Source organism: Xiphias gladius, chromosome 9 (genome assembly GCF_016859285.1).
Source record: "Xiphias gladius isolate SHS-SW01 ecotype Sanya breed wild chromosome 9, ASM1685928v1, whole genome shotgun sequence".
Taxonomy (NCBI): domain Eukaryota; kingdom Metazoa; phylum Chordata; class Actinopteri; order Istiophoriformes; family Xiphiidae; genus Xiphias; species Xiphias gladius.
This window is the reverse complement of record NC_053408.1, coordinates 14656692-14681477: the sequence shown is the minus strand read 5'-3', so window position 1 is coordinate 14681477 and position 24786 is coordinate 14656692. Positions and strand designations below refer to the sequence as shown.

General features: G+C 41.3%; 3 protein-coding genes across 10 annotated transcripts in view; all 3 read right to left on the bottom strand.

Moving 5' to 3' along the window:
• Positions 1-769: 769 nt before the first annotated feature.
• tut1 (terminal uridylyl transferase 1, U6 snRNA-specific) lies at positions 770-7168 on the bottom strand. The gene is made up of 10 exons (XM_040136086.1): positions 6633-7168; positions 6015-6205; positions 5628-5834; positions 5041-5155; positions 4788-4915; positions 4399-4625; positions 4164-4273; positions 2906-3028; positions 2665-2757; positions 770-2474 (listed from the first exon to the last, which is right to left on the bottom strand). The coding sequence occupies exons 1-10, from the start codon at positions 6706-6708 to the stop codon at positions 1339-1341; spliced, it is 2406 nt and encodes an 801-aa protein (XP_039992020.1). The 5' UTR covers positions 6709-7168; the 3' UTR covers positions 770-1338.
• A 600-nt stretch (positions 7169-7768) lies between these two features.
• Positions 7769-19391, bottom strand: mki67 (marker of proliferation Ki-67). 3 transcript variants are annotated; one of them, XM_040134310.1, is made up of 18 exons: positions 19021-19391; positions 18373-18475; positions 17826-17907; positions 17442-17557; positions 16860-16929; positions 16657-16732; positions 15697-16299; positions 15322-15554; positions 14977-15222; positions 14421-14853; positions 14017-14132; positions 13486-13663; positions 13255-13398; positions 12016-12875; positions 11484-11529; positions 11273-11356; positions 10082-10771; positions 7769-9714 (listed from the first exon to the last, which is right to left on the bottom strand). In XM_040134310.1, the coding sequence occupies exons 2-18, from the start codon at positions 18459-18461 to the stop codon at positions 7880-7882; spliced, it is 5901 nt and encodes a 1966-aa protein (XP_039990244.1). In that variant the 5' UTR covers positions 18462-18475; positions 19021-19391; the 3' UTR covers positions 7769-7879. The 3 variants fall into 3 exon arrangements, with proteins under 3 accessions (XP_039990244.1, XP_039990242.1, XP_039990243.1); XM_040134308.1 differs by having other exon boundaries at positions 14421-15222; XM_040134309.1 differs by having other exon boundaries at positions 10082-10768; positions 14421-15222.
• Positions 19392-22122: 2731 nt separating this feature from the next.
• raraa (retinoic acid receptor, alpha a) overlaps positions 22123-24786 on the bottom strand; it is a 138522-nt gene continuing 135858 nt past the window's right edge. For all 6 annotated transcript variants that reach the window (XM_040134312.1, XM_040134316.1, XM_040134313.1 and 3 more), the window contains 4 exons: positions 24515-24691; positions 24187-24391; positions 23769-23927; positions 22123-23488 (listed from right to left, as the gene is read on the bottom strand). In XM_040134312.1, the coding sequence (XP_039990246.1) occupies positions 23292-23488; positions 23769-23927; positions 24187-24391; positions 24515-24691 (738 nt within the window). In that variant the 3' untranslated portion in view covers positions 22123-23291. The remainder of the gene's footprint in view (positions 23489-23768; positions 23928-24186; positions 24392-24514; positions 24692-24786) is intronic.

Below are 24786 nucleotides of genomic sequence, written 5' to 3'. Positions count from 1 at the left end.
GGGATGGTGGTATTGGAGTGGCCTAGAGTGGCAGTGAAAGAAAATGGCTGATGCTCAATTGATATGACATCAAAACCTCACAAAAATAAACACACGAGAAAAATCAGTGTTTCAGCCTAGAAAAACCAAAAACAAGATTAAGATTGTACAGCCATACCAATAGCACAGTTAAAAATCAATTTTTAATATTCAAGTGGAGTCATACTGCAATATTTGCTTTTTTGATAAACTAAAATTAACCACCACTAATATTTTGGGCCAAAATATACTTTTTTTTTAAAGCTCACAAACACTGTTGCTCATTTGATTTGGCAATAAACTTTGGAGCAGTTACTTATGTTTTGCTATTTTCTGATTATTACCATTACCATTATTTTGCTATTTTTCTGATTATTATTGTGATTTCTGCTGGACCACAAATGCACTGAGTCCCCAGGGATATACACCACAATTTTATCTTTAATTTCATGGCCACAGCAAACATACTATTGGTAATGTGAACTAGCACCAGATTAACATGTAGCAATTTGTCTCAAACATCTTCATCATCACAGCCATCTCCATCTTCCATATCCCCGTCTAACCTGCTGGCTGTTTGTATCACCCTTTAAAAGTGAGATGAATGATGTTAATCAGCACATGGGAGCTCTGCGCATCCCTCAGCTCCTGCTCGTCCTGCCGTAATAAAGCAGTCTGCCTGCCTGAGTAATTACTCCCATCTGTCTCAGTTCTATGAGAGAAGACCTGACTGGATAAAAATTCTACTCCATGGCCCATTTCTGGCAGTGCACAACACAAGCTGAACCAAAGCACTGACCCCTTTCCTGCAACTGTTCTTTATGAAGAATTGAAGGCAAAATAATGTACGTATGGTCCTGACAAATCACATTATTGTATTGAGGCATTGTTTTACAAAGACTTTTTTTTATTCATTTGAGGACATCAGATGCTGTGTACACCAAATGTCTGCCACTGTAGTTTCCCTTAAGAGCTTCAACATTTAAAAGCACTATTTTAAACAGAAATTAACTAAAACCAAGCCACATTTCAAACATAAAAGTAGGCTTAATCGGGAAATCTTATTCTGAAACAAACTCATAATTATAAAATATATAGTATACATGAAAGCATTACAAACTCTAAATTCTGACAAAGCCCATATACAAAATATTATACTGGGTGGCTGGTTTATATATGTATATATAAAGTCACAGTAATGCTCTTTCATGTCCCACTCTCAAAGGTTCATTCAAGTGGCAGTTATGGCATCTTTGACTGAAAACAAACAAAACCCAATATTCTTAGATTTAACTGCAACATAGCTGAAATAGGTCCCATTTAAACACTACCTATTTCTTTCTCTAGCAATGTCTCTACCATCTTAGGTAAGAAGGGTTCCAGGAAATGAAAGAAATCATGAAAAACTCCTCCTTTGTCACTGGTTGGCTCGAACTTGAGCACGGCCCTTGTGCTTTCTGTCCCACCCACCATCTGGGGCTGAACCTTGAACTCCAGGGGCTCCTTGAGCTCCTGCTCTTTTTCAATGATGTGAGCTGTGACTTGGGACTCCATTTCCATACAGCTACCCTCTGGCCTCAAGTCTGTATCTTTGATCAGCTCCCGTCTCACTTTCCTCCTGCCAGCCCACACTAGGTGCTTTTGCACACAGATCCATTGAGGGAAATCGGGCTTGCCCCTTCTTGCCAGTCTTGGCTTTTTGCCTTGAGGTGACACAGAAGCATCACTGCCAGAAGACAGTGGCCTCTTGGCACCAACCACAGCTGTAACCAGAGGGCTGGCTTCGTTCTGGGATTCAACACTGTCACAGCTGTCATTCGTTGATGTGTTGAGGGAAGCTGAGGTAGTTTCCATTTCCTCTGCAGCGTGGACAGCTGAATCCTCACCAAAGACGGCATCTGTGGAGGGAGCCAGGTGACACCTAAGAACGCCTTTGAGTACTCCTTCCACAGCAGCGCAAACCTTCTGAAACCACAGCAGCCGGAAACCATCTCCCGCCATGTGTAGCTGACTACGCAGCACTTCCGGGAGAGACGCTGACTTGAAGGGGATGCTGATGGCCAGCTGCTCTGTTTTGATATGTGGGACTTCCCCATGGGGGGTGAATAAGCGCACCAGGCCCCATGACTTCCCTTTGGTGGATTTGCGCTGGTACTGCAGGCTGCGGCAATACTTCTCAGCCTCCTGGCACTCCCTCTGGAAGCAGCGCTGCGAGCGGTCATTCAGGTTTCCAGCTACATTGTGGGAGAGTTCAAAGGGGTCCAAAAGATTTAGGGGGCCCAGTTTGGGACTGTGGTAAGGGGTCTTGGTGGGTTTTCCCTCTTGCATGGCCTCCTCCTCTTTATTCTCTGTGAGGAAATCAGTAATTGGGAGTGTACGCCCCTCCCTGACAGATATGACACAACTGGCAAAATCAAACTTAGCATAGAAGGAGAAGAAGCCAGATAGCAGGCTGCCTAGAGAGAAAAAAAACACACATGTAAAGAAGGAGTGACCTTTAGGGTGTGTAGTAATGGTGTTGGCAGTGCATTTAAGAGGTTAGATTAAGTCGTATTTCGAATTTATGAAGCAGCTAGGTTACATATGTCACAGGAAATCTTTGAATAACAAATCACACATTTTTCTTCATTAATTATTTTCACTTACAGAGGTCCTGTGTATTCTTGCTGGGGGGCACAGAAATGGGCAGACTAGGGAAGGTGCAGTTCCAGCCCTCAATCACACACTCTTCCTCCTCACCTACGAGGATGTTAACATCATAATAATGAACAAACAGAGGTAAAGAATTGGCATCTAATTGAAATGCCAGCAAGACAGACAAATTGTACAGTAATGTGGAGCAACAGGGAGCAGACCTCAGTGAATGTCAGAGAGATGCAGCACTTACAGGCCATGTCTTTAAGTTGATCCACTGTGGGGAGAACAGGAGGCTCACAGTTTTGCAGGAAGAAGATGATCAGCAGTGTCAGAGCATAGTTGTTGAGAAGGGGACCGGCACCGCTGGGATTACCTACATGTCACAACGCAGAATGTGTGTGCATGACCGAATGATACCATATTTACAGCAAGACCCTGGACGTGTATATACAGGTTGTAGTCACCGTATGAAAGCATTAACGTCGGCTTGGGGCTTTTACAGCATGAGTTTGGTTCTCTCGTTACCTAAAGGGAAATGTCAATTCTATGTGCAACCCGAAAACCAAACAAAAACAAAAAACATTTACACTGTTACTGCTCTATATAAGCATCTAGTAAGTATGGTATTATTGGTTTAGGTTATTTATTGCATTTATACAATAATTCAGCTCTTTGTACCATTTAGGAGCAATAATCTTAAAGCCCTTAAATGCATGATAATATTTTCAACATGCAACACATTGCAGTCATTTGCGCCACTTACAACCTCTCATAAACTCCTTGTAACTGTGTTACACAGTTTTTATTTGGTCTAAGTGTCACACTGCTTCGTTCGGTTTAGTGATCCTCAAGTTTTGTTGGGTTTAATGGTACAAAAATGGTTTCCTTGTAACCTGTTTGTTTATACACTCCTTGTTGTTTTTTGTGTTCTGTAGCTTGAATGATAAACGCTGGCTTGTAGTTGGGGGTCACTGCAGTCAAACATGACCATGCAAGTCTATTTTTACGATTATTTGATTATTGGCAATCACTTATTGCCAACAGTTAGGTTAGTGCCTTATTGAAAGCTGCACTGGCAGCAGTGAGGCTACTGCTCATCAAAGGGAACAGAGGACTATGCCCTGGGAGTTAAGGTAATTAGAGTGCTCCTCAGTGAGGAACACTCTTAAGATTTGTTTTTATATCAGGAGAGACACCCTGTACCTTTACATCACAAAGGGAGCTTTACTTGTGCTGTTTTTATTTTTTTAATCACAGGTTCCGTAACAAGGCACTAAAGGGCATTGCAAATCAGTGTGTCCCTGCACATCCCAACGTGATCATAAAGGACAAGTGAATTTCTAGTGACATCTGTTGACCAAAAAATGAAATAACTACCTAAACACAATTTTAATGTGGCCAAATTTGATATCTAACTTCTGTCAAAATAGGAATGCTCTGTGTCAGTATTACCATTGGTTGGTGAAGTGGGGGTTGTATGGGCTAAGGTGCAAGTGATTTAATTTTACCAGCCAGCTGTTTCTGCTTAGCCCAGTAGCGGATGGTGTACACCAAAGGTCTCATCCTGTCCTCCATCCCTGAACAAAGCTGGAGGAAGCGGGTGTTCCTTACTGCTAGTCTAGTAAGGGAAACAGATTGAAAGAAAAAACAAGAAAACCATACAGTAATTCTGCTCACTGTACAAGATAAAACATTTCTCACCACATCTGAAGACTGCACAGCATTGAGGAATCACTGACTGACCTGTTGTTAATGGTGATATCCCCTTGCAGGTTAAGCTCACGGTGGTGGAACTTGACCACGGGGAGACGAGCACTGCTGACCACATGGACTTTGTGCACACTGGGGACACAGCGCTTAAGGATTGCTGCCACAAGGTCCAGGACCTCTGCCGAAGAGGCTGTGGACAAGTCAATATCAGACAGGATGGAGTCCTCAGAGCGCCCATCATCCGACATGCCCTCCCCTGCCTGAAGAAAGAGGGACGACAAAAAGAAAAAGGAGGAGGATTCAATGCTTAGAAGGCTCCCTGTAAAGCCTCGGGTTTCATTATTTTTTGTGACAAAACTGAGTTGAGAAAAAAAAAAAGAGGGGTTTTATAAGCACCAGTCACTGTATAATTAAAAATATACCTGTTCTGTGGTGGACTTGGCACGGGCCTGGAACACCTTGCTGTTTTCCAGGTCCAGGAAGAGGTCTAGGTCACAGGAGTGGATGCCAAAAGTGTTGACAGATGAACCGAATGGAAGAATCTGGCTGTCTGCAACCCATCCAAATATAGTATTAAAAGCGAGAGCACAATTCTATCACAATCTTTTGCACAATTATCATTATGAAAGAAGATTTCAGAAACAGACTCTCTGGATGTTTGTTTACAAAGGTCACCTGGAAAAAACTCTACAAAAATCTCTTGCAGGAGTTGAACCAGCAAGCCTCGGGCCTTCTTTTCATTTTCTCCCAGCTGGAATCGCTCGACAATGCACTGCATCTGTGCATCCACCTGGAGGAGAACAAAGGACACCACCATAGTACTTTTGTTAGCAAGACACCTTGATGAAATACATACATGTTATATAATCAGCTGGTCTATTCTCATTGACTATAAAAGACCAAAGCAGAGTCCAAATATACACTAATCTAACAGTGTTTGAAGCGATGTTTGTCTGTGCTTAGTATGTAGTGCATAAATTACAGTTAGTATAAACTGCATATTTATTTTATACTAAACTACACAATTTATGGTTAATATAAGATATACTGTAGTACGGAACTAAATCAAGACTCAAGAATCTAAAATACTCCACTAGCAGCTCCTAGAGGCTTTACCGCTCCTTACAACCAAGTGTTTTCACCATTTTTACAGACCCACACTTTCACTGGCATAAGCCAAACTTTATATTTCCAAATTTGGGATCAATACAGTACATCTATCTATCTATCTATCTACCTATATTTGACAATAAGATGCTTACAGAGAACAACTGACACAGCTCAGGTTTGAGATGGTTGAGAACTTGTTGGAGGTTCTGGGAGTCACTCTTCTTCTTGGGAATCAATTTGAACTCCTTCTTTTCCCGGGGTTTGACATGCAGCTTCAGGCCCCTCATTTGATGCTCAACACAGGACAGGGCTGCCTGTATACTCTGAGTCTCACTGAACTGTACGATGGCGTACACACCCTGTGATTGCAGAGCGACACATCACAGTCAGACAACACTGGGGTTTCATCAGTCACTTTCCATATGCTAGAGAGAAACTGTCAGGGCTCCTGCTTTGGACATAAGCTGTAAAGACAGGCACTGTGAGGCTATGGACATAATTCAAAATGAGTTGTCTCTCATTGTGAGCAGCTGCCTGACCTTGTCTTTATCCATGATAACATCTGTGACCGGCCCAAACTGCTGGAAGTACTCAGCTATGTCAGTCTGAGAGATGTCAGGCTTGAAGCCACTGACAAACACACTGTGATCCTCCTGGGTCTTTCTGGTGGCCCGCACAGTGCTCAATGTCTGATGTTTCCGCCCTTTGACATGCTGATCCAGAGATGGCACTGTAGGACATTAAAGTATGAGCTATGCCGATTAAGAAAAAAACTCAAGACATACCATGGTTTCAAAGGTCAAAAATATAGTTGCGCGATTACAAATACTTACACCGCTTGTTGTATGCATTTGGTATACTATGCTAAACATGACAAATGTATCTAATACATTAAAAATCTTCTGCTACTTCAATATAATATTAGCTAACCGTTCTCACAACGCATAGCATTAACCTGCAGCGTTGTAGCACAAACAAGGAAGAAGTCTGAACTTCACGATTGATTTTTTAAGTGAAGGGTACATTGTATTTCCGCCTAGCTTTCAGTTCGCTGGGATTTTGCGGCCAACAACACAGTTAACCACCTGCCGCGAAAAAGTTACGCCAAGTTCCTTCAATTGACTTGCACGCGGCTAAAGTAGCTTAAGGTTACTTACTGTTTGGTAAATTGACATTGCACAGAATGCAGTGAAACCCTCTCGGCGTCGTTTTTATGTCGGCGTCTGATTCCATGATAGCAGGAGGTAAAATATTACGATAACGCGGGAAATAAATCGACCACTAACGTCCTCGGCAAAGTTTGAGGCCGACGGTCTTCCATGCGCCTCTCAAATCTCCCTCCAGCGTCGACCCTGCGTTTGTTTCCAGTCCGTCTCCGAAATGTGTCCGGGTTGTTCTGTTTTCCCCTCACATCGTTCCTGTTAATCCGATTTTAATGGATGGAAATTTCTCATGGCAAACAGTACACTGTAAGAACCTTTTTGTTGTACCGGTTGAAGGATACTCCAAACTCAAAGATAAAATGTTTAAATCATAGCCATACGTGCAAAATATACACAGATCCAACTCTAGTAAGATTGTTCCCCATTACAGCATGTAGAGGCAGAGCACTGACTGCAGTACTTCTCAGTTCCTGGATCAAATTTTGTCAAGACCAGTGGCCTTCTCTTTTAAACCCCAAAATCCATTTGCAGATTTACACTTTAATGCCTGCCTCCTCCTCCTTTCGCTTGCCCCCACCTAGAGAGTAGATCTATGTACCCGGACTAAAACAATCTTATTTTTCCTTGTTGCCTCTGCTAAAATCAGAGCTGCACCAACACCAAACTGCACATGAGAGCAAATGTAATGACATTTCCCTTCTCAGTTTTCTCACCTCATGTAACTGACATCCATGACATCCGCCATGAAAATGCCCAGTCACCAGAAAACGGTATCTGTACCTACAATTGGCTACATAAGCTTCAGGTGACAACATCTTTATGATGCATTTCAAGCCATTTGATGAATTCAGAAACCATCCCAGTCATTTTACCACCCCACATGAATGCACTGAATAACTCAAAAATTTAAACATTCAGACAGATTCAGACCAGCTTTTCCATTGTAGAAAAAAAAAAATTTAATAACCAATTTTTTCAACCATAAAAATTTGTAAAATCAGTACTGAATAACATACAACTTTTCACACAATAAATGGTTAAAACAAGATTCCCTGCTGTCTTGAAGAAGAAAAAAAAAGAAAAAAGAAAGAAAGAGTGCTTCATTTTCAGACTATACTACTACTACTACTACTACTACTACTACTACTACTTTCTAAAATGCCTTCAGTCTAAAACATGACAAGTACAAGACGATTAAAAAGAAAAAAAGTCATTATGTTTAAGAATATATACAAATGCTTTTACTTTGCTGATCTTCCCCTTCGGGTTTTTGGCACAGTCTCAGCTTCAGCACCTTTTTTAGGTGCTAGTTTGCTTGAGGACTTTGCTTCATCAGCGACCTTTGCCCCTCGCCTGGCTCTCTTGATGGGCTGAGCTTCAACAACTTCATCTGAGAGATCCTTCTCTTCAGTTTTGTTGGCATCCTTTGACACATTTTCGCTACCAGCTTCAACTTGCTCTCCAAGTTTTGACCTCCTGCCTCGAACGGTCTTTACCGGTGTTACTTTTGGAATCTGAAAGACTTCTAAGTCTGCTCTCCACTTGACAGATCTTTTGGAAATATTTGTGTCATGGCTTGAATCTTCAGAGGGATTTGCCTGGTCACTGCTCACTGTGGATTCATCTGTTGTGGGCTTTGCTGCTGCCCGCCTGCCCCTTTTAGGTGGTTCTACTGAGGTCTGAACAGACTCTGAAACTAGGACTGTAGATGCTGCATTGGTCTCCTCAAGGGCAAGAGAGACACCTCGACGTGCTCTCTTGGCTGGAACGGCTTGCGAAACCTCATTTTTCACAGAAGTTTTCAACCCCCTTGCCCTGCTAGGTTTAATGGCTGGAGCGTTTGGCTCAGCATTTTTCTTCTCTTCAGCCTCCAGCTCATGGTCAGGTTTTCCCTCTGGTACTTCAGCAGTGACACCAACCTCCTCAATAACTTGTTTTCCTCTCCTACCCCGTTTTGGTTTGTCTGTGGAGCTGACAGCAGGGACCCCTTGGACCTCTGTGGACTCACAGATTTCCCTCTCAGTGTCTTGTTTTGCTTTTCGCCCCCCTCTCCTGGGTTTTGCAGCCACAGTAACCTGTTCATTCAATTTCAGTGGTTCAGCATCAGGTGAAGCTTCATGCTCCTCTGGGACAACCATTTCATGAGTTTGGATTTCTTCTTCTCTTGGTTCTACGTGATCTTGCTCAGCCTTCCTGGTTACCCTTAATTTTTTAACCGGCTCCTGGGATTTAGGAGTCTCAGCTGAAGTAGTCTTGCCATCGTTCTCTTGCTTTGCTTCTTCCTGTTTGGCATTTCTTCCCCTCTTAGCTCTGACTGGAGGCTGAGCCTGCTTCTTGGTCTCCACAGTGACAACTGTGTCTTCTGCAACCTCATTTTGTACAACAGTATCAGGTTTTGTCCTTCTCCCTCTTCTGGGTTTTCCAACAATGGAAATGGGCTGTTGAGGCTGAGGATCTGCCATAAGATGCTCATCACTCACAACTTCATTTTTCTCTGGCTCTGGTTGAGGTAGCTCAACAGATATTTTAGTTCTTCTCCCTCGAGTGGGCTTCACGACAGCTTCCTCTGCTCGGGATGCAGAATCATTTTCTTCTTGATTGCTATTTATCAGAGAAGTCTGGCCACTCACTGCTTCAGTGGAAATCTCAGTCATTGGTTGTGTTTCCACAGATTTCTCTGACACCATTTCAGGTTTATCATTGGTGCTTCCTTGAGACTTCGCATTTCTGGTTCTTGTTGGTTGTCTAACAGCGGGTGGTGCAATAGCTTCGGTTTTCTTCCCTCTTCTTCCTCTGACTGGAGCGGGGACAACATGATCTTCAGAATTGTCCGCTACCTCCTGTTTATCTTCGGCTGCTTTAGTTTCCACCAGTTTTGCCCTTCTGCCTCGAACAGATTTCTTCTTAACGATTTCTTCTGAATTCATTTCTGTGACTTTGCAAGTTTCTGTGTGCACTTCAGGTAAACTCTCAGTTACAGGTGCCTGGAGTACAGTCTCCGTGCCATCAAATGATTTATTTTCATTATTTCCGGTGGGCACCACCTCCAGCTGGTCACTGCCGATTTCATTTGCATCTAAAATCATAGGAAAAAGCAATGGAGAAATGTAACAATTTATAGTTTGAGTGTTTAACTATCAAATAACTAATCATTAAGTATTACAGTCTATGACTCAGGATTTTTGTTTTGCAATGAAAAAATCAATGGAAAGGCCCATACATGGATAAAAGTGTTCCTTAAGGCACAGAACAGCTACTTCGAGTCAACACTTCCGTTATAGCCAACTCAAATGTTCCTTGTCTTGCTTTGGTAAATGGGCCACACAATATTGTTAACTCTCCCAGGAATTGAAAAGACATTTATGAAATTCCTTTGCTTTTACATGTGTTGTATGGGGTCAGAAATAGTGAAAGCAGAAACATAAACGAGAAAGATGACATACCTTTTGCCATGTCAACCTGGGGCACATCTTGCTGCTCAGACTGTTCAGATTCCTGTTTAGCTTTTCTCCCTCGCTTGGGCCTTGAAACAGCCTTCTCGTGGGGTATAGCACTGTCATTTACTTTCTGGACGACATCAAGTTTGGGAATCTGTTCCCGCTCAGCTTCTGGAACCATTTGTGTTTCAGTAGCAACCTCTTGCACCATTTCAGCTTGATCATCAGAAGCTTTTTTGGCATTTCTTCCTCTTTTAGGCATAAGGGCAGCTTTGGAAGGCTGAGAGGCACTTTCTTCCATTTTGAGCTCAATCGTCCTTGCATTTCGGTTTCTTGTCGTTTGTCTGACAGTGGATGGAACTGTAGCTTCGGATTTCTTCCCTCGTCTTCCTCTGACTTGAGCTGGGGTGACAGGATCTTCAGAGTGTTCTGTTGCCTGTTTTTTATACTCAGCTGCCTTAGATTCCACTGTTTTTGCCCTTCGGCCACGAACAGATTTCTCCTTATGGTCAGGCTCCGTAGCAGTTATGTCCATTTCTGTGACTTTGCCAGTAGCAGTTTCCACTTTGGGTTGTTCAACAGGCAAACTCTCATCTACAGCTGCCTGACAGAGAGTTTCCATGGCATCTGATGAGTCATTATCGTGTCCAGTTGGCATCTCTTCCATGTGGTTATGAACAACTTCATTTGCATCTGCTATTAAAATAATGCGCACGCATGCACGCACACACACACACACACACACACACACACACACACACACGCGCGCACACACAAGTTGTGGTTGAGTTTTTAGCTGCTGAAATAATTACATCAGGTTTCAGACATGTTTTTACAATATCCAAAATCCATATCACGGATCACACCCAAGGATTTGGGTGAGTTCTGAAGTATTATTTTTTCTCGTGTGACATTCAGTGAGGATAACCAGAATGTCCTATATATCATTTTTTTTTGTGCTATGGTTCTTTCAAACAGTTCAAAAACTTCTGTTAGGACACATATAACTTAAAACACCTTTAAGAGGAGAGTTTCCATTTCTTAACATATATCAATATGCAGAATTTCCATAAATGTCTACTTCTGAAAACATATTTCTCCAAGTCCATGTTTTCAGTTTTTTTTAAGAACATAATTTCATGACAAGTCATTTTAACATAACAAACCAATTAAAAAGTGACATATTAGCAGATTTACCTTTTGGCAAGTCAACGTCGGGAACATTATTGATCACATCTGATGGTGTATCGTCTTGTGGTTCCTCATGGGCAAAATCTAGTTCTATATAAGAAACAGAGGACAAAAAAAAAAGGTAATCAGCTCTTCAGTGTCATGCAGCTTATATAACCACTCTAATGTCATTCATTAATTATCTATCTTTATTCTTATTAAAACTTAACCAACTAACCTTTTGCTAAATCTGCACCACAGCCTGGAGTGGTTTGATCTTCAACCTGTTATAAATAAATCAAAGACATTTTAGACAATGGGCAATCAACGTGAAAGAAAAGCAAGTACACAATGCAGGGAACAAAAAGGTTAGGTTTACTGAGTTAGAGATTTGGGTGTGATAAGTCAAAAATGTTTAGACAAGTATTATATAAATGAAATGATAAACTGCAATACAGTTTGCTCCACTGTAAGTACCTGACACTACTGTTTAAGCTCTTAACCAAAATCTGTTTTCCATATTCAAATCAAATGACTTCCTGTAATGTGAAAGAGCTACTAATTGTTAATAATCCCAATAAGAAGCTTTTTACCATGATCAGTTCATTGTTTTGGTTTCCCTTGTCATATAGCTGAATCCCAACTGTTCCAATTGCTGATCTCACTATCTGAGAGCTGCTGTGAGTTTCTTTTGGCTCTCAAATACTTAATTCACACAAATCCTTCCACAAAGTAATGAGAAGGTCGATGAAAAGTGCTTCCGTTATTACCTCATTTGTTTCCAGTTGTCCTGAGGGATCAGTCAGTGGCTCCTCCATGAGCTCTTGAAGCCCCTCAAAGTCTTCCACTGGAGCATTACCCCTCAGCCTAGGTGACTTCATGAGTGTCTTGATACCAAAGTTCTCCTCAACAGGTTCAGCTTTCTCTCTGGGAGTCTTCATGAGCCTCTTGACACCCGTGAGACACGCCAGCGGGGAGCTCTTCACGTTTGGAGTTTTCATGTCTGTCACTTCAGATTCTTGCATGTGTGCTGGTGTCTCCTCAAGTTCCTGGACACCATCCGGACTCACATCACCAGCCTCTAGAGCTTTGGGAGTCTTCAGAAGTTTTTCTCGAAGGTCTACAAGAGGTTCAGCGTCCGGTTGTGGTGTCTTAAAAATTCTCTTAACTCCAGTGAGGCACTCTTGTTGTTCCAGCTTCTGCTTGGGAGTTGCCAGAAGCTTTCCTCTGATGTCTTCTACAGGTTCAACCTTTTGTCTTGGAGTCTTCATGATCTTCTTAATTCCAGTGAGGAACTCTTGTTGTTCAGGTTTCTGCTTAGGAGTTTTCAAAATCTTCCCTCTCAGGTCCTCTACAGGTTCAGATTTTTGTTTTGGGGTCTTCATGATCCTCTTCACTCCAGTGAGACAGTCAGGTTGTTCTGGCTTCTGTCTGGGAGTTTTTACAGTGGCTGTCTTCACATCTATGCACTGCTGTTCACTAGATTCATCTGAGTGAATCTCCAAGGCAGGGATCTCACTGACAAAACTAGATTCTTGTTCTCCATTAAGGAGGCGTTGTACTGCTTCACTGTTGTATCTTCTGCCTTTCACTGTAGATGTCACATTCAGTGGCGACACAATCATTTCCCCTGTAAAATATATCACAGTTCATTAGTTTATCTTAGCTTAAAAACCAAACCGGTCTAATTTGACAACCATATTAGTCATACATATTGTGGCATATAGAATAACCCACAAGGACTTACATCACAAAAACACGTTACTAGATAGTGTAGCCCTTAAATCGTATTGAGTAATAAGAATATAAAAATTGATGTAGACTTCAGTCTTTGACTTTTGGTTAAATTCTGCCTCACATAAGACTCTACATTGTAGTTGTTTTCCATCAGACAATAAATTCGTCATTTAGGTTTGTACCAAAAAAAAAAAAAACACACCAATTTGTAAAATACAAATTTCATGCTGTCAAACTGTCCCTCTAAGTAACAATATCATCGCGCACTTTACCTGGTCCCTCTGGTGTGTTTAAAACGGACGGTTCTACCACAGGTGTGCCTTGTACTTCCTTTGCCGTCTCGGTGGCATTGTTGCCATCAATGACAGATCTCCTCTTCCTTTCATTTACAGGGGTTTTAAACATTTCATAAATTCCTGAAACCAAAGGGCACAACATTAGCAGGTACAGTAAAGAACAAAGTCCAAAGGTTTCCATTTGTTGGTACAGAAAAGGGTCAATACCGGTCAAGTCCTCATCCAGTTTCATGTTCTTTTTGAAGAGTGCAGTATTGGTGACCACTCTTGGTGCAGCACCAGTTGGATGTACGACGTTTTGTTTGTGCGCTCTGCCCACAACAATGGTAACAGGTGAATCTGCATGTCCAGTGCTGGCATGGCCCTTCATTTTTCTTGCAGGGGTCTGAGAAATGGAGAAAGACACGGTCATTGCAGCTTTCCAATGGTAGCCAAGAAAACATCACAAGATATAAATTAATTACTGTGATAGTTGACATGGAGTATGAGTAAACACATAAAGAAACAAATGTTACCTTGGCTGAAAAGGTCCTGTATTAAGCAAGCAATAATATTTTCCTTAGCAGTTTAGTTATTTAAAAAAATAAATAAATAATAATAATAAAAAAAAAAATCGCATGCTGCAAAACACTGGATAGAGTATATATCCTTTGTTTAAGTCCAACATGTTAAGGTTGTTGCAAGACTACAAAAACATGATGATGTAAGTGTACCATGTAACTGTTTCAGTGTCTTTACCTGTGGTTTGGACACAGCCTTCTTCGTCGTCTTTTTGGTGACCATTTTTTTAGCTGAAGCAGCCACTTGAGCCTTAGTTTGACCAAATTTCACAATATCTGCCCAGGAATTTTTGACTGAAAGGAGGGGGGGGGGAGAGTACGTTTTTGTCGTCAGTGAAACATCGGCAGGAGTATTTATTTACAGTTTTCATTTTAAGAATTATAAAAACAGCCCTGATTGATGAAATAATTCAACCGATGTGATAAAACTTAATATAAGAGTGCTTAACACACGTACACAGACACCAATGACAACACTGACATTGTTTGGAATTGACAAAAGGTTTCTATTGCTAAATGCTAAGAACAAAGACAAAATATCTAATGTAAAAGATATATTACAAATTTCAGGGTCTAACATACCTTTCATAGATGCCCGTGAAAAGTCACTTTTTCTGCGCATTATTTTTACAGCACTCTTGGCCATACTAGGAGTCTTCCGTGAGGTGCTCTTCATGCTCTTCCTTCTCAGAGGTATTTTAGGGGTGGCAGTGACTAAAGGCATCTGGTCAGGAACAGCATCTTCTGCAACTGGAGATGGAGTACTGATGCGCGACACAGAGAAGCGCCCTTGCACTGTGGGGGTCAAGACTCCTGAATCAAAGGGGGTTCTAGCTGGTTTTACATCAGTAGGAGCATTTTCCTGAGGGTAAGGACTTGACGCTACCAGGGATGATCTCCTCTTGCCAGTGGGAGTTTCTTTGTAAGCCACCTGACCTGGGGTTGTAGATTTGCGTTGAGTTTTAGGCTGTTCACTGCTCTTAGGAGTTTCAAATTTGTTTACACGAGATGCTGCCTTGGGAGACGGGGACCTAGACTTTGGTGACTTCTTTCCAGGAGATGCTGCCTTGGGAGACGGAGATGCTGCCTTGGGAGACGGGGACCTGGACTTTGGTGACTTCTTTCCAGGAGATGCTGCCTTGGGAGACGGGGACCTGGACTTTGGTGACTTCTTTCCAGGAGATGCTGCCTTGGGAGACGGGGACCTGGACTTTGGTGACTTCTTTCCAGGAGATGCTGCCTTGGGAGATGGGGACCTCGATTTTGGTGATTTCTTTCCAGACGTTGGGGTCTTAGGAGAAGCGTTTTTGGCACCTGATGACTTTCTAGGTGATGGAGTCTTTTTTGCAGGACTTTGCACTTTTGGGCTACCTTGTTCGAACTCCTGTGTAAAACAAGATACAATTTAATGAGATTATATGAGTCATAGCGATGATATTGTTATGTCTTGATACATGAGTCTTGATCTTTGTCAGAGTCTTACCTTTAGCAAGCCAATGACCGATGCTCGTCTAAGGAGTGACTGCTTGGGTTTAGACAGACACAAGCTTCTACGCGGAGTGGCCCCCTTACGTAATGGAGAGTCAGGAGGCATTTGTTTGTCAAATAACTCTGGGCTCAGGTAACCTCCAAAGGAAACACGTTTCCTCTTCATTTCTGGCATGGGCAAGTCAGCCGCAGGTTCTCCACTTTTGCGTTTTTTGGACATGCCTTTCACTTTAAAAATAATCCAAAAAAAAGTTGTAACTGATCATGTTATCAATTTACCAAACATATCCTAAACAAAATTGCTTGAATAATTACTGTGATTTCGTTAAACCACTTAAATTCAAAAGAAACAATTAAGAGTCTTTATTACCTTTGTCAGCTTTCCCTGAGTTCCTTGGTGATGCCTCTTCTGTTGCTGCAGGTTTGTCTGCTGTGGCCTCCTTGCTCCTTCTCCTCCTTGGTGACTTTGGTGTTTGAGCAGACACTTGATCTATAACCTCACACACAGTAAACTTTTGGGGGGTTGCACGGTTTCTCTGAGACAAAGTTGCTTCAGACTTGGTTGCATGTTCAACCATCTCAGAAGGAACCTGGAATGACTTCCTCTGCTTCTTAACAGACTTTGAGGTCCCATTACTAATACTTTCAACTTCCCCCTTGGTTTCATCAGCTCCAGGAAAGACTTTAGCTTCATTCTTGTTAGGACTGCTTTTGTCTTCTGTGGAAATGTCGGGTTTTCCATCATTTTTCCTGACAGAACCAGGTTTTGGAGTGCAAAACTTTGAGGTAGGTGTTTGAAGCAGACTGGCAGATGATTTCTGGGGGGTCTTTAAATCCAGAGACTTTTTAATCATTTGATAGAGATCACCGAAGAGGGGGCTGGTCTTGTTTTGAGGTAGGCTACCATCCTCCTTCGACTCCACCTCCACAGTTTTCTCCAGGGATCGCTGGATGTTGTCATGATTAGTTCCATCTTTTCAAATAAATAAATAAATAAAAATAAAAATCACACAACTTTGCATACAAGGCCAGTACACTTGACAGTCAAAATAAAATAATTGAAACAAAATCTAACAAGTATTAGGCTAGAGAAAAACTACAAGCACAATATCCATTGACAGGACAGACAATAATAATAATTAAAAAAAATAAAAACCCCACATAAAACTCACTCTTGAATGTATTAATTGTGCAACTTTAGCTTCAGAGACACAGATTTCCTGTTTTTATTTTCTGTTTTAAGTGATTTAACCAATCAACAGCTGCCATGTTCAAATATAGGAGTCTCAAATTACGAAGAATAATGATAAGCACTATCATAAAATCTCACCTGTGAACACTTCAGAGACCCTCTTTTCTCCTTTTTCAACAGTGACAGTGTCCACCACTTGCTGATCTAGAAGAACCTAGGCATAAGATACTCTCATTAACACATTTATAAAATAAAATTCATCATCAGGAGTGTAGGCAAATTCCAGGCAACGTGATGGCTGCAAAGTTGTATTGATAATAGCTGAATAAAAAGTAAATTACTTTGAGGGTTTCAGTTTTGCCTCCTGCAGAAAACCTCTTCTTTGGAGTGGGAGCTGGAGGGTACTCAAACCTGAAATGACAAAGTGCAATAAAATGTAAGTAAGCTCTTGCTTGCAAAGGTCATGAAAATGGTTAACACCATTGGAAATTGGACTTTGCATTTTCCATGTCACCCAGTTTCTCTGTTCATTGAATACATCCTGTCTATTCTTAGATTTAAAGTCCCTGTTGATGTGCACTTGATGGCAGTATGTATGTGGAGAGAAGAAACATCAACGAAAAGACACGCATGTGTGGAAGATTTAGACATAACTGTATAACCTGTATTTGCTGTACATTTAGGAAGGCAAGTTGTCATGACATCTCTAGAGACAATACAAACAGCATTTGCAGCTGTTGAGCTTCTATTAAAAAAAAAAAAAAAGGTCCACTTGAGGGTCATATTTTTTAATGGCAAATGCTATACTACATAAGGTTTGTGAGTTTGAAGGGAAGACAAAAGTCTCAATAGTAACACAACTGGTAAGATGTCTTTTCATACCAACAGAACACCTCACCCAACAAAAACTCTGCTAGACACACCTGAAAGAACGGTCAATAATTGTTATCACATCTCCATGCTTCAAACGCTCACTGTGCTGCAGAGCCTCTCCGTTGATACGGGTTGGATTCACTGAGCTCAAATTTGTAAGAATGACCTGGGAGACACAAACATAAATCACCTCAGACAGTCTGCAAAGTAGCTAAAAGCAGAATGTGTTAGCTAGGCTTTTACTTCTGTCTAAGTCAAGATTTCCTGTTGTCAATTCACAAGTGATTTAAGTAATTAATTTAACATTGTGATGATAAAAATATGAAGACATTAATGTTGCTACTCAATCACAATTCCTCATTATCCTAGATATCCTTTTAGGTTGAAACACTGTGATACCTTAATATGGTAATGTTCAGTACATGTTGCGTTACCTCTTTATTTTCATTCAAGTCAATTCTGCAATGCTCCTTGGAGACTTGAGGAAGCTGAATACGAATATCGCAGTCAGGCGTCCTGTAAGATCACAAAGAAATGTGCCCAAAAAAGGGAGACATTTATCAACATGTCAAGAAGTGAATGTCACACGTTTACGTGTAACTGATGGGTGTTCATAAGAAGCAAACGAAATGTTCCAAGATCCGAAAAGAAAAGTGAACTTGGGAACTGGAGGACTGAATTTACAACATGGAGTCTTTGTACTTGTAAGAATTGTAAGAACAGGAGCAGACATGTATTTAAGACTGTGACGTGCGCAGCTGATGGTCCGCCTCCAAACCAAAAGGGTTTTTCTAACACCTCTGCCAGTCCCAGCATGCGGCCACACATATTAAATGGTGACTCCAACATAAGGTCTGCCTGTATTGTTTGTTGTACTTCACAGAAATGTCTCGAGGTAAAAACTAGCGCAATTTCTGAAATCTGAAAACATGACATGGCAGGGTAACATTAGAGCCACCAAATGCATTTTGTCGGACTCACCTTCCAAATAAGCATGTCGCAGTAAGAGGAAATTCAATCCCATCTCCTCCACTCCGCTTAACCACTACTATTTTCCCGTGCAATGGCATTTTCTTTACGTTACCTAGGGACGCAAGAAAACACAGGTGTCAGAGCTGCACAGAGCGCTAGCTGAACAACAACAACAACAACGCAGAGTTAACGTCAGGATATCAAGGGTGGAATTTAGAAAACAGAAATTTATCGTCAGTATGAAGTCTTACAGAAACACGCAGCAAACTGAGGGCAAGATGTGTGCTTAACGATATTTCGTTAGCAAGTTGGCTAATTGACTCGCTAGTGATATCTTTTTTTTGGCCAAAGCTATATTTTCACGTTAATGTAATTAACCGTTTTTGTTGGTTTTTTTTGCAACTCAAATCAGGTCATTGTTAGTTTAAGTTAAAACACACTACTCACAATTCTGCGACATCCCACGTGTAATGTCGTCTCGACAGTTATTTTATCGGATTTAGATGTCAACGTAGAAATTACTTGAAATGACACTAGCAATTACATTATGAAACAAAATACGTCCGTCAGTAAAACATAACGTTAAGTGGTAAAACTTATGTCGCCAAGATTGCACGACAGAGTGAAAAACAGACATTGTGAGCGTTGTAGCTTTACCTGTAAATCCGTTTAAAGTCACGTCACCTTCTGGCAATCCATAAACATCGACCGGGATGTGGCGAAGAGAAATTTGACTATAATATCATATCAGACTAAAAGTATAATTGATATCCTACCATTCCCTGCAAGAAACATCGACGAGTGGCTAACGTAAACTACTTTGAACAGCCGTCTCTTGTCGCCTATCGCCTCTTACGGAGAGGTACTGTAGTATCAATCCGCCAAACTACACGTACGTGGTAACCCCCCGAAATAGTCGGATTAACTGATGTTTTGGGATAAAAATATATGTATATTATTTTCTGCTACTGTGTTTGTAAAGGTCTATTTGGTTGTCCGAATCAAACGTAACCTGCATTTACACAGAAGGGACTATTTTGTTTACGAATTTGGCGGAACAGTCTCACTTCGGTAAAGGGACAGTTATTTGAAAATGTTTGAAATTCCGCGCGAAGGCTTGTGATTGGTTGAAACGTCACCATCTCGGTAAGAGGGCGGGGCATACTACTTCCGTTTTTTCCACAGCCTAGACAGAACGATTACTGGGTATCTTTATGAAAATTACTTAAGTGATCAGTTCGGAGATTAAAAATATCATATATAATAAAATAATAATTAAAATAGTAACCCCCATTTTCTTTACAACTTATATAAGATTTCTTAAAAATACTTTTCAAAAACCTCAACTGACTCCAGTTGAATGGATCTTTAGAAACAGCCACACCTACATCCAGATTGTCAACTGGTTCATGGCTTTAACAGCCTATTGCAATATTTAGTAGCCATTATTCACAGTACTGTACTTGTTGTACATAACCCTAATAGACCTTTCTCACTAGAGACATTTTAACATTTCAAGTTTAATTTGCAAAGGTGTAATTATTAAAATGAACAAGGGCTGTATTCCATTTAGGTGTTCATTTTTTATGCCTTAATGTCTTAAGTCAAGTATAGATTTGTCTGCCTGAGTCTAGTGCACAACCTTAAGTAACAATTATTCTTAGATCATTGTTATCTTAGCCTAGACACCAAGTTGTGCAGTGAGCATCGCGTATTCACAAAATGATCAACGTACTGTGCGCTATGCATATAGTAGAGCCTTCTACAACAATCTGTAAATTTAACACAAACCTCGTTCAGTAGGTAGACAATGTCTTGCTTGATGTAATTTCCTCTTCTTATTTTTAATGTGAGTATGTGTCCGTTTTGCTTAACAGTGGCTACTGTCGTCCTAAATGCCAATTATAGGATAATGGTAATTGCTAAAGCATGGTGATACAGTACCACAAGTGGAGAAGACTAAACAATTTAGCAAACTCACTCTATAAATGTGAATTATAGAGCAATTTGTCCAAACTTTGCTAACGTTACCTGACTGTAAACTTCGTCTAACCAAATCATTAAGGAACCAAAAAAAACCCACAAAGTCTCTGGTTTTGCAAATACAGCCTCACTGGTTTGGTAAGCAAATTGAGCATGTGTGTGTTTTACTGCTTAGGAGTTCAACTTTTAAGAGAAAGAATGTGTTATTTTTATTTAAAACTTAAAAAGTTTCACTTTAACCCAACCTTGTTGCTGATTTGATAAAGGTCATTGTCATGAAGATTCTTGGTCTGGTATTCATCTAGCCGGTGATGGCAAATATGCAACACTGAATTTAAATATCCATAGTGACCTGTGGACCTGGGAACCCTTGTTCTCAGTCTCTTCAAAGCTTTGCTATTCCTATATGTGAGAAAAGGGGTTCCAAGGCTTCCAGAAAGTGTCAAGAAAGTTTGTGACTGCCCTATGATCAGATTTTCCCTGAACTTCACCTTTCTATGGATAGGACGTATGAAAACTTACTGAGGACACACCTGTAGCTGAAAATGAAAAGAAAGACAAATGTGAACAACACAAACACATTTAATAATTATTAAATGTTGGTTTTATTTTTTTAAATCTTTTTTTTGTTGTTTTTTTTTTTTCCAAAGTCGCTTGATAATCTTGACAAAATTGCAACATATTCCATACTTCTCAAACTGACGGTGTGTCTGTTGCTATTCCAGATTAGCTGTGGAGGGAAAAGTTGTGCGCTGTTCTGGACAGGTTAAGTCCTAAATGATGAAAGCAGCTTTGACCGTACAAATAAAAAGAACACATGAATGACTCAGAGAGACTCCACACTGGCATCCTATGTCGTAACGTTGTGGGGTCAGTGTCTCTCTGCACAAGTCCTGGTCTGCCAGGCCTAACAAAAGTGAGTGATTTAAGAAAAATTCAGGGGCTCAGTAGCAGAAGTGTGTGTATGTGTGCATCTGTGATTGAAGGGTTAGGGTGTGCAGCACAGAACATATACAAAGAACAGGCCAAGCACAAAAAAATGATTCCTTCCTGAGACATTGGCGTGTGTACAGTAATGGTGGTCTAGATGACATGTGTTAACGGTGAAGGCGTTTTGGCGTAAAGTGAGTCACAGGGTGCGAGGTTGCTCTGGATCCGGCAAAAAGTCACATATTGGTTTCTACCACAGGGAGATTTGTGAGGACTTAGTTGACAAACATCACATTTGGGACCTTCACTTGCCTGACCACTGACAGAGTAGAGGGATTACTACAATCTAGTCGTTTCCCATCCACTACAGGTTATTGATCCATTCAGAGACTACTCAGAAATACTTGTGTTTAATACAGTGCGTATGTACACCATTCTTCACATTATAACTCTTTGAAGCTGGGCTGCTGTAGCTCACTTGAATCTGGCAGGCTACAGGTGGCATCTAGCTCACCATTTTCAGAAGCACCATCTCTTTCTGCTACATGGCCAAAAAGCTATGCCCCGACTGGAGTGCTACTTTGTTATCTACTGTACGTAAAAACATGTTTTAAAAGTGAAGGGGGGCAAAGGTTGAAACGGTTTGTGAAAGCCACATTCTGAACAGCCAGTGATTGGTTAAGGGTCTGTCCAGTATTTAGTAAGACACAAAACATGAAAGAACTTCCTTCAGTAAAATGTGCTCAAAAATTTCTTTTCTTGAATCACAAACCTATGAACAAAACACATAAAAGGTATTTAAAAAAAAAAAAAAAAAAAAAAAAAAAAATCAGGTGAAGCCTAAAACTCTTCATAGTTTTAAAGAAATGAATACAGCTTATATACAAAAACTCAAAGGCTACTTAAAATACACCTTAATAATGAATCTTCATTAATTTGATTTCTTGAAAGGACCTGTGACCATATCATACAACCGAGTTCATACAATCATTTTTTCCATTCTCTTGGAAGCAAAAAAAAAAAAAGAAAAAAAAGAAAAGAGGAAAACAAATCCAACCTGGAATAGTAGGTGATACTCATTGCGACTTGTTTTCTGTGCACATTTGTGTGTGTGTGTGTGTGTTTATGTGTGTGTGTGTGTGTGTGTGTGTGTGTGTTTTTATGTGTGAGTTTTTGTGTTTGTATGTGTAGACTGGAGAGAAATTTCAACATCTTTTGCTTTTTGTTAATCAGAATGATGTAGAAATGTGATAAAATTGAAACATCTCCCCAAATACTCTTGATGGGTACGAAAAGATTCAAACAGTGAAGCAGTACAACAATTTCTAATCTCAGAAAACATGTCCTCATTTCAACCTGCCATTCTGTTCTGGACATGTCAATCACAATAGTTCCTTAACTTTTCTATATATATTTATATATCTTTTGTACGAAATCTGTTTTTTGAAGTTGGAAAAAGAGAAAAGACCCGGAGTCTTTGAGGAGGGGGGTCTTTTGACAAGTCCCAAGCTTGCAGTCTGCTTCAGAGTACAACAAAGAAAGTGTCTGGTGTTTGTCAAGTCAGTCGGTATGCACTGTCCTTGTCCATATATTTGTCCCACGATGCCTCACCCAGTCTCAGTCCCATTTAAAACTGGTCTCCACTGCATCCAGATTGGTTTCAATCAGTCTTTTGGAGAAAGGTGGAGAGAGGAGAAGCACCAGTGGAGAGGAGAGTGGAGGGAGAAGGAGGAAGAGTCATCAGCAGTGTTTACGGTGTGGTCTCTCGGAGGCATCCTGTTGCCCCGGCCTGCCCCGGCCTTACCTCCCCTCATGTCAGGACAGTGCTCCAAAGTGAAGGAAAGCAGATCAGGAGGGTGGGGATTTGTGTCATGGGAGAGGAGGAGGTTGGCTCTGTCAGTCTCCTGTGTTCAGCAGTCACGGTCAGGCCCCCCCCCTCCTTCACCCCTCCTCTTCAAAACATTGACGGAGGACAAGGAGAGCATTGTGAGGAAAAATAAAAAGGTGGGCCGCTACTACGGTGATTGTGTGGCTGGACTGCTTTGGGCAGAGCTGGGGGACAAACTGGGGCTGCAGCTGCCTGGGGGGGCGCCACTGGGCCGGCCGCCTGCGGCACCACTTTCCAGACCTTCCGAGTTCTCCAGCATCTCCTGGATGAGAGGGGGCATGGAACCGGGGATCTCCATCTTCAGGGTGATGACACGCTCAGCTCCTGTAGAGGGGGTTTTAAGAAAGACAAGAAAATATAAGCTACCAAAGTTCTGACAAAATCAATTTTAACTATCAATTCATTCATTCTCTTGTACTCCATTTTACCATGATATGAAATGGAAAAAGGCCAGAAAAGCTCAGCATTTTTAGACACATATCTAAAATGTCAAGATTTTCAAAATTTTCACCAATGTTTCAGCCAAACTGAACAACTGGTTAATCAACTTATCTTTTCAGCACAACTCAGAGATAACCACTAGAGACAAGTGTGGACCACAGACCTTTAGCACTAATGCTTCTCAGATCAGTGATCTTCATGAGCATCTTTGGGAACATGTGCGGTTTGTGGGGCCTCCTCTTCCTTACGTAAATCTTCAGCGCCTCCAGAAGGGGCTCCTGCAGGATGTCCACCTTCTCTGCCTCTTCCAAGTCCTGGCGATCTGTGGATAAACACACAACGTACAATAAACACAATACTCTCCTACTGTCATGATCACAGTTAGCCACTAGGTGGTGCTCAGTGAAAGAGCACAGCGCAGCCAGCCTGCTGCTATTTCATCTACAGAAAGGGGTGACACTCTGTCCTTGTTTACAGGTAACAGCTTTACGAATCTGTAAAAGGTATTTAAGTGTGCAAATTGTCAAACTTTTAGTTGACAATGAGAATATGCAATAGGTTTTTAAGTTTTTTTGTCGTACCTCCGCACAGCAAGCAGATGGCACTGAGCAGTCCTGTCTCTGCATCGTCCATCTCCAGAGGCAGGAGCTGGTTGGCGAAGGCAAAGACCAGGTCGGTAAGAGGACCAAAGCCGGCATTGTGCATCTGGGTTCGGTTTAGCGTGAGTCCATCTGAGAAAGTCATGGTGTCTTGCTCTGGTGTGTATCGTGTACAGATCCGCAGTATCTGTGGACGGCAGAGACAAAATGGGTTGTTCAGCGTTTAACAATTGCTACTCCTTTTTAAAAAAATCTGGGTAATGTTTGGTGAGATTTTGTCAGGAAATAAAAGCTGGGCTGAGGTTTTTACCAGGATGTCCAGACAGGCGGCTTTGAGCAGAGTGATCTGGTCGGCAATGGTAAGCGTTGTGAAGCCGGGCAACTGCTTAGCAAACTCCACTGTCTTTATGATGCACTTGGTGGAGAGTTCACTGAACTTGTCCCACAGGTCTACGTCCAAGGATACACGTCGTTCCGAGCTGTTAGTCTGTAGGGACGGGAAGAGGTTGTGAAATTTTTAGATATTTGCAGGTGACGGTAATCCACGGGTAACAAAGGTGAACAAGTAAAGGGACGCACAGG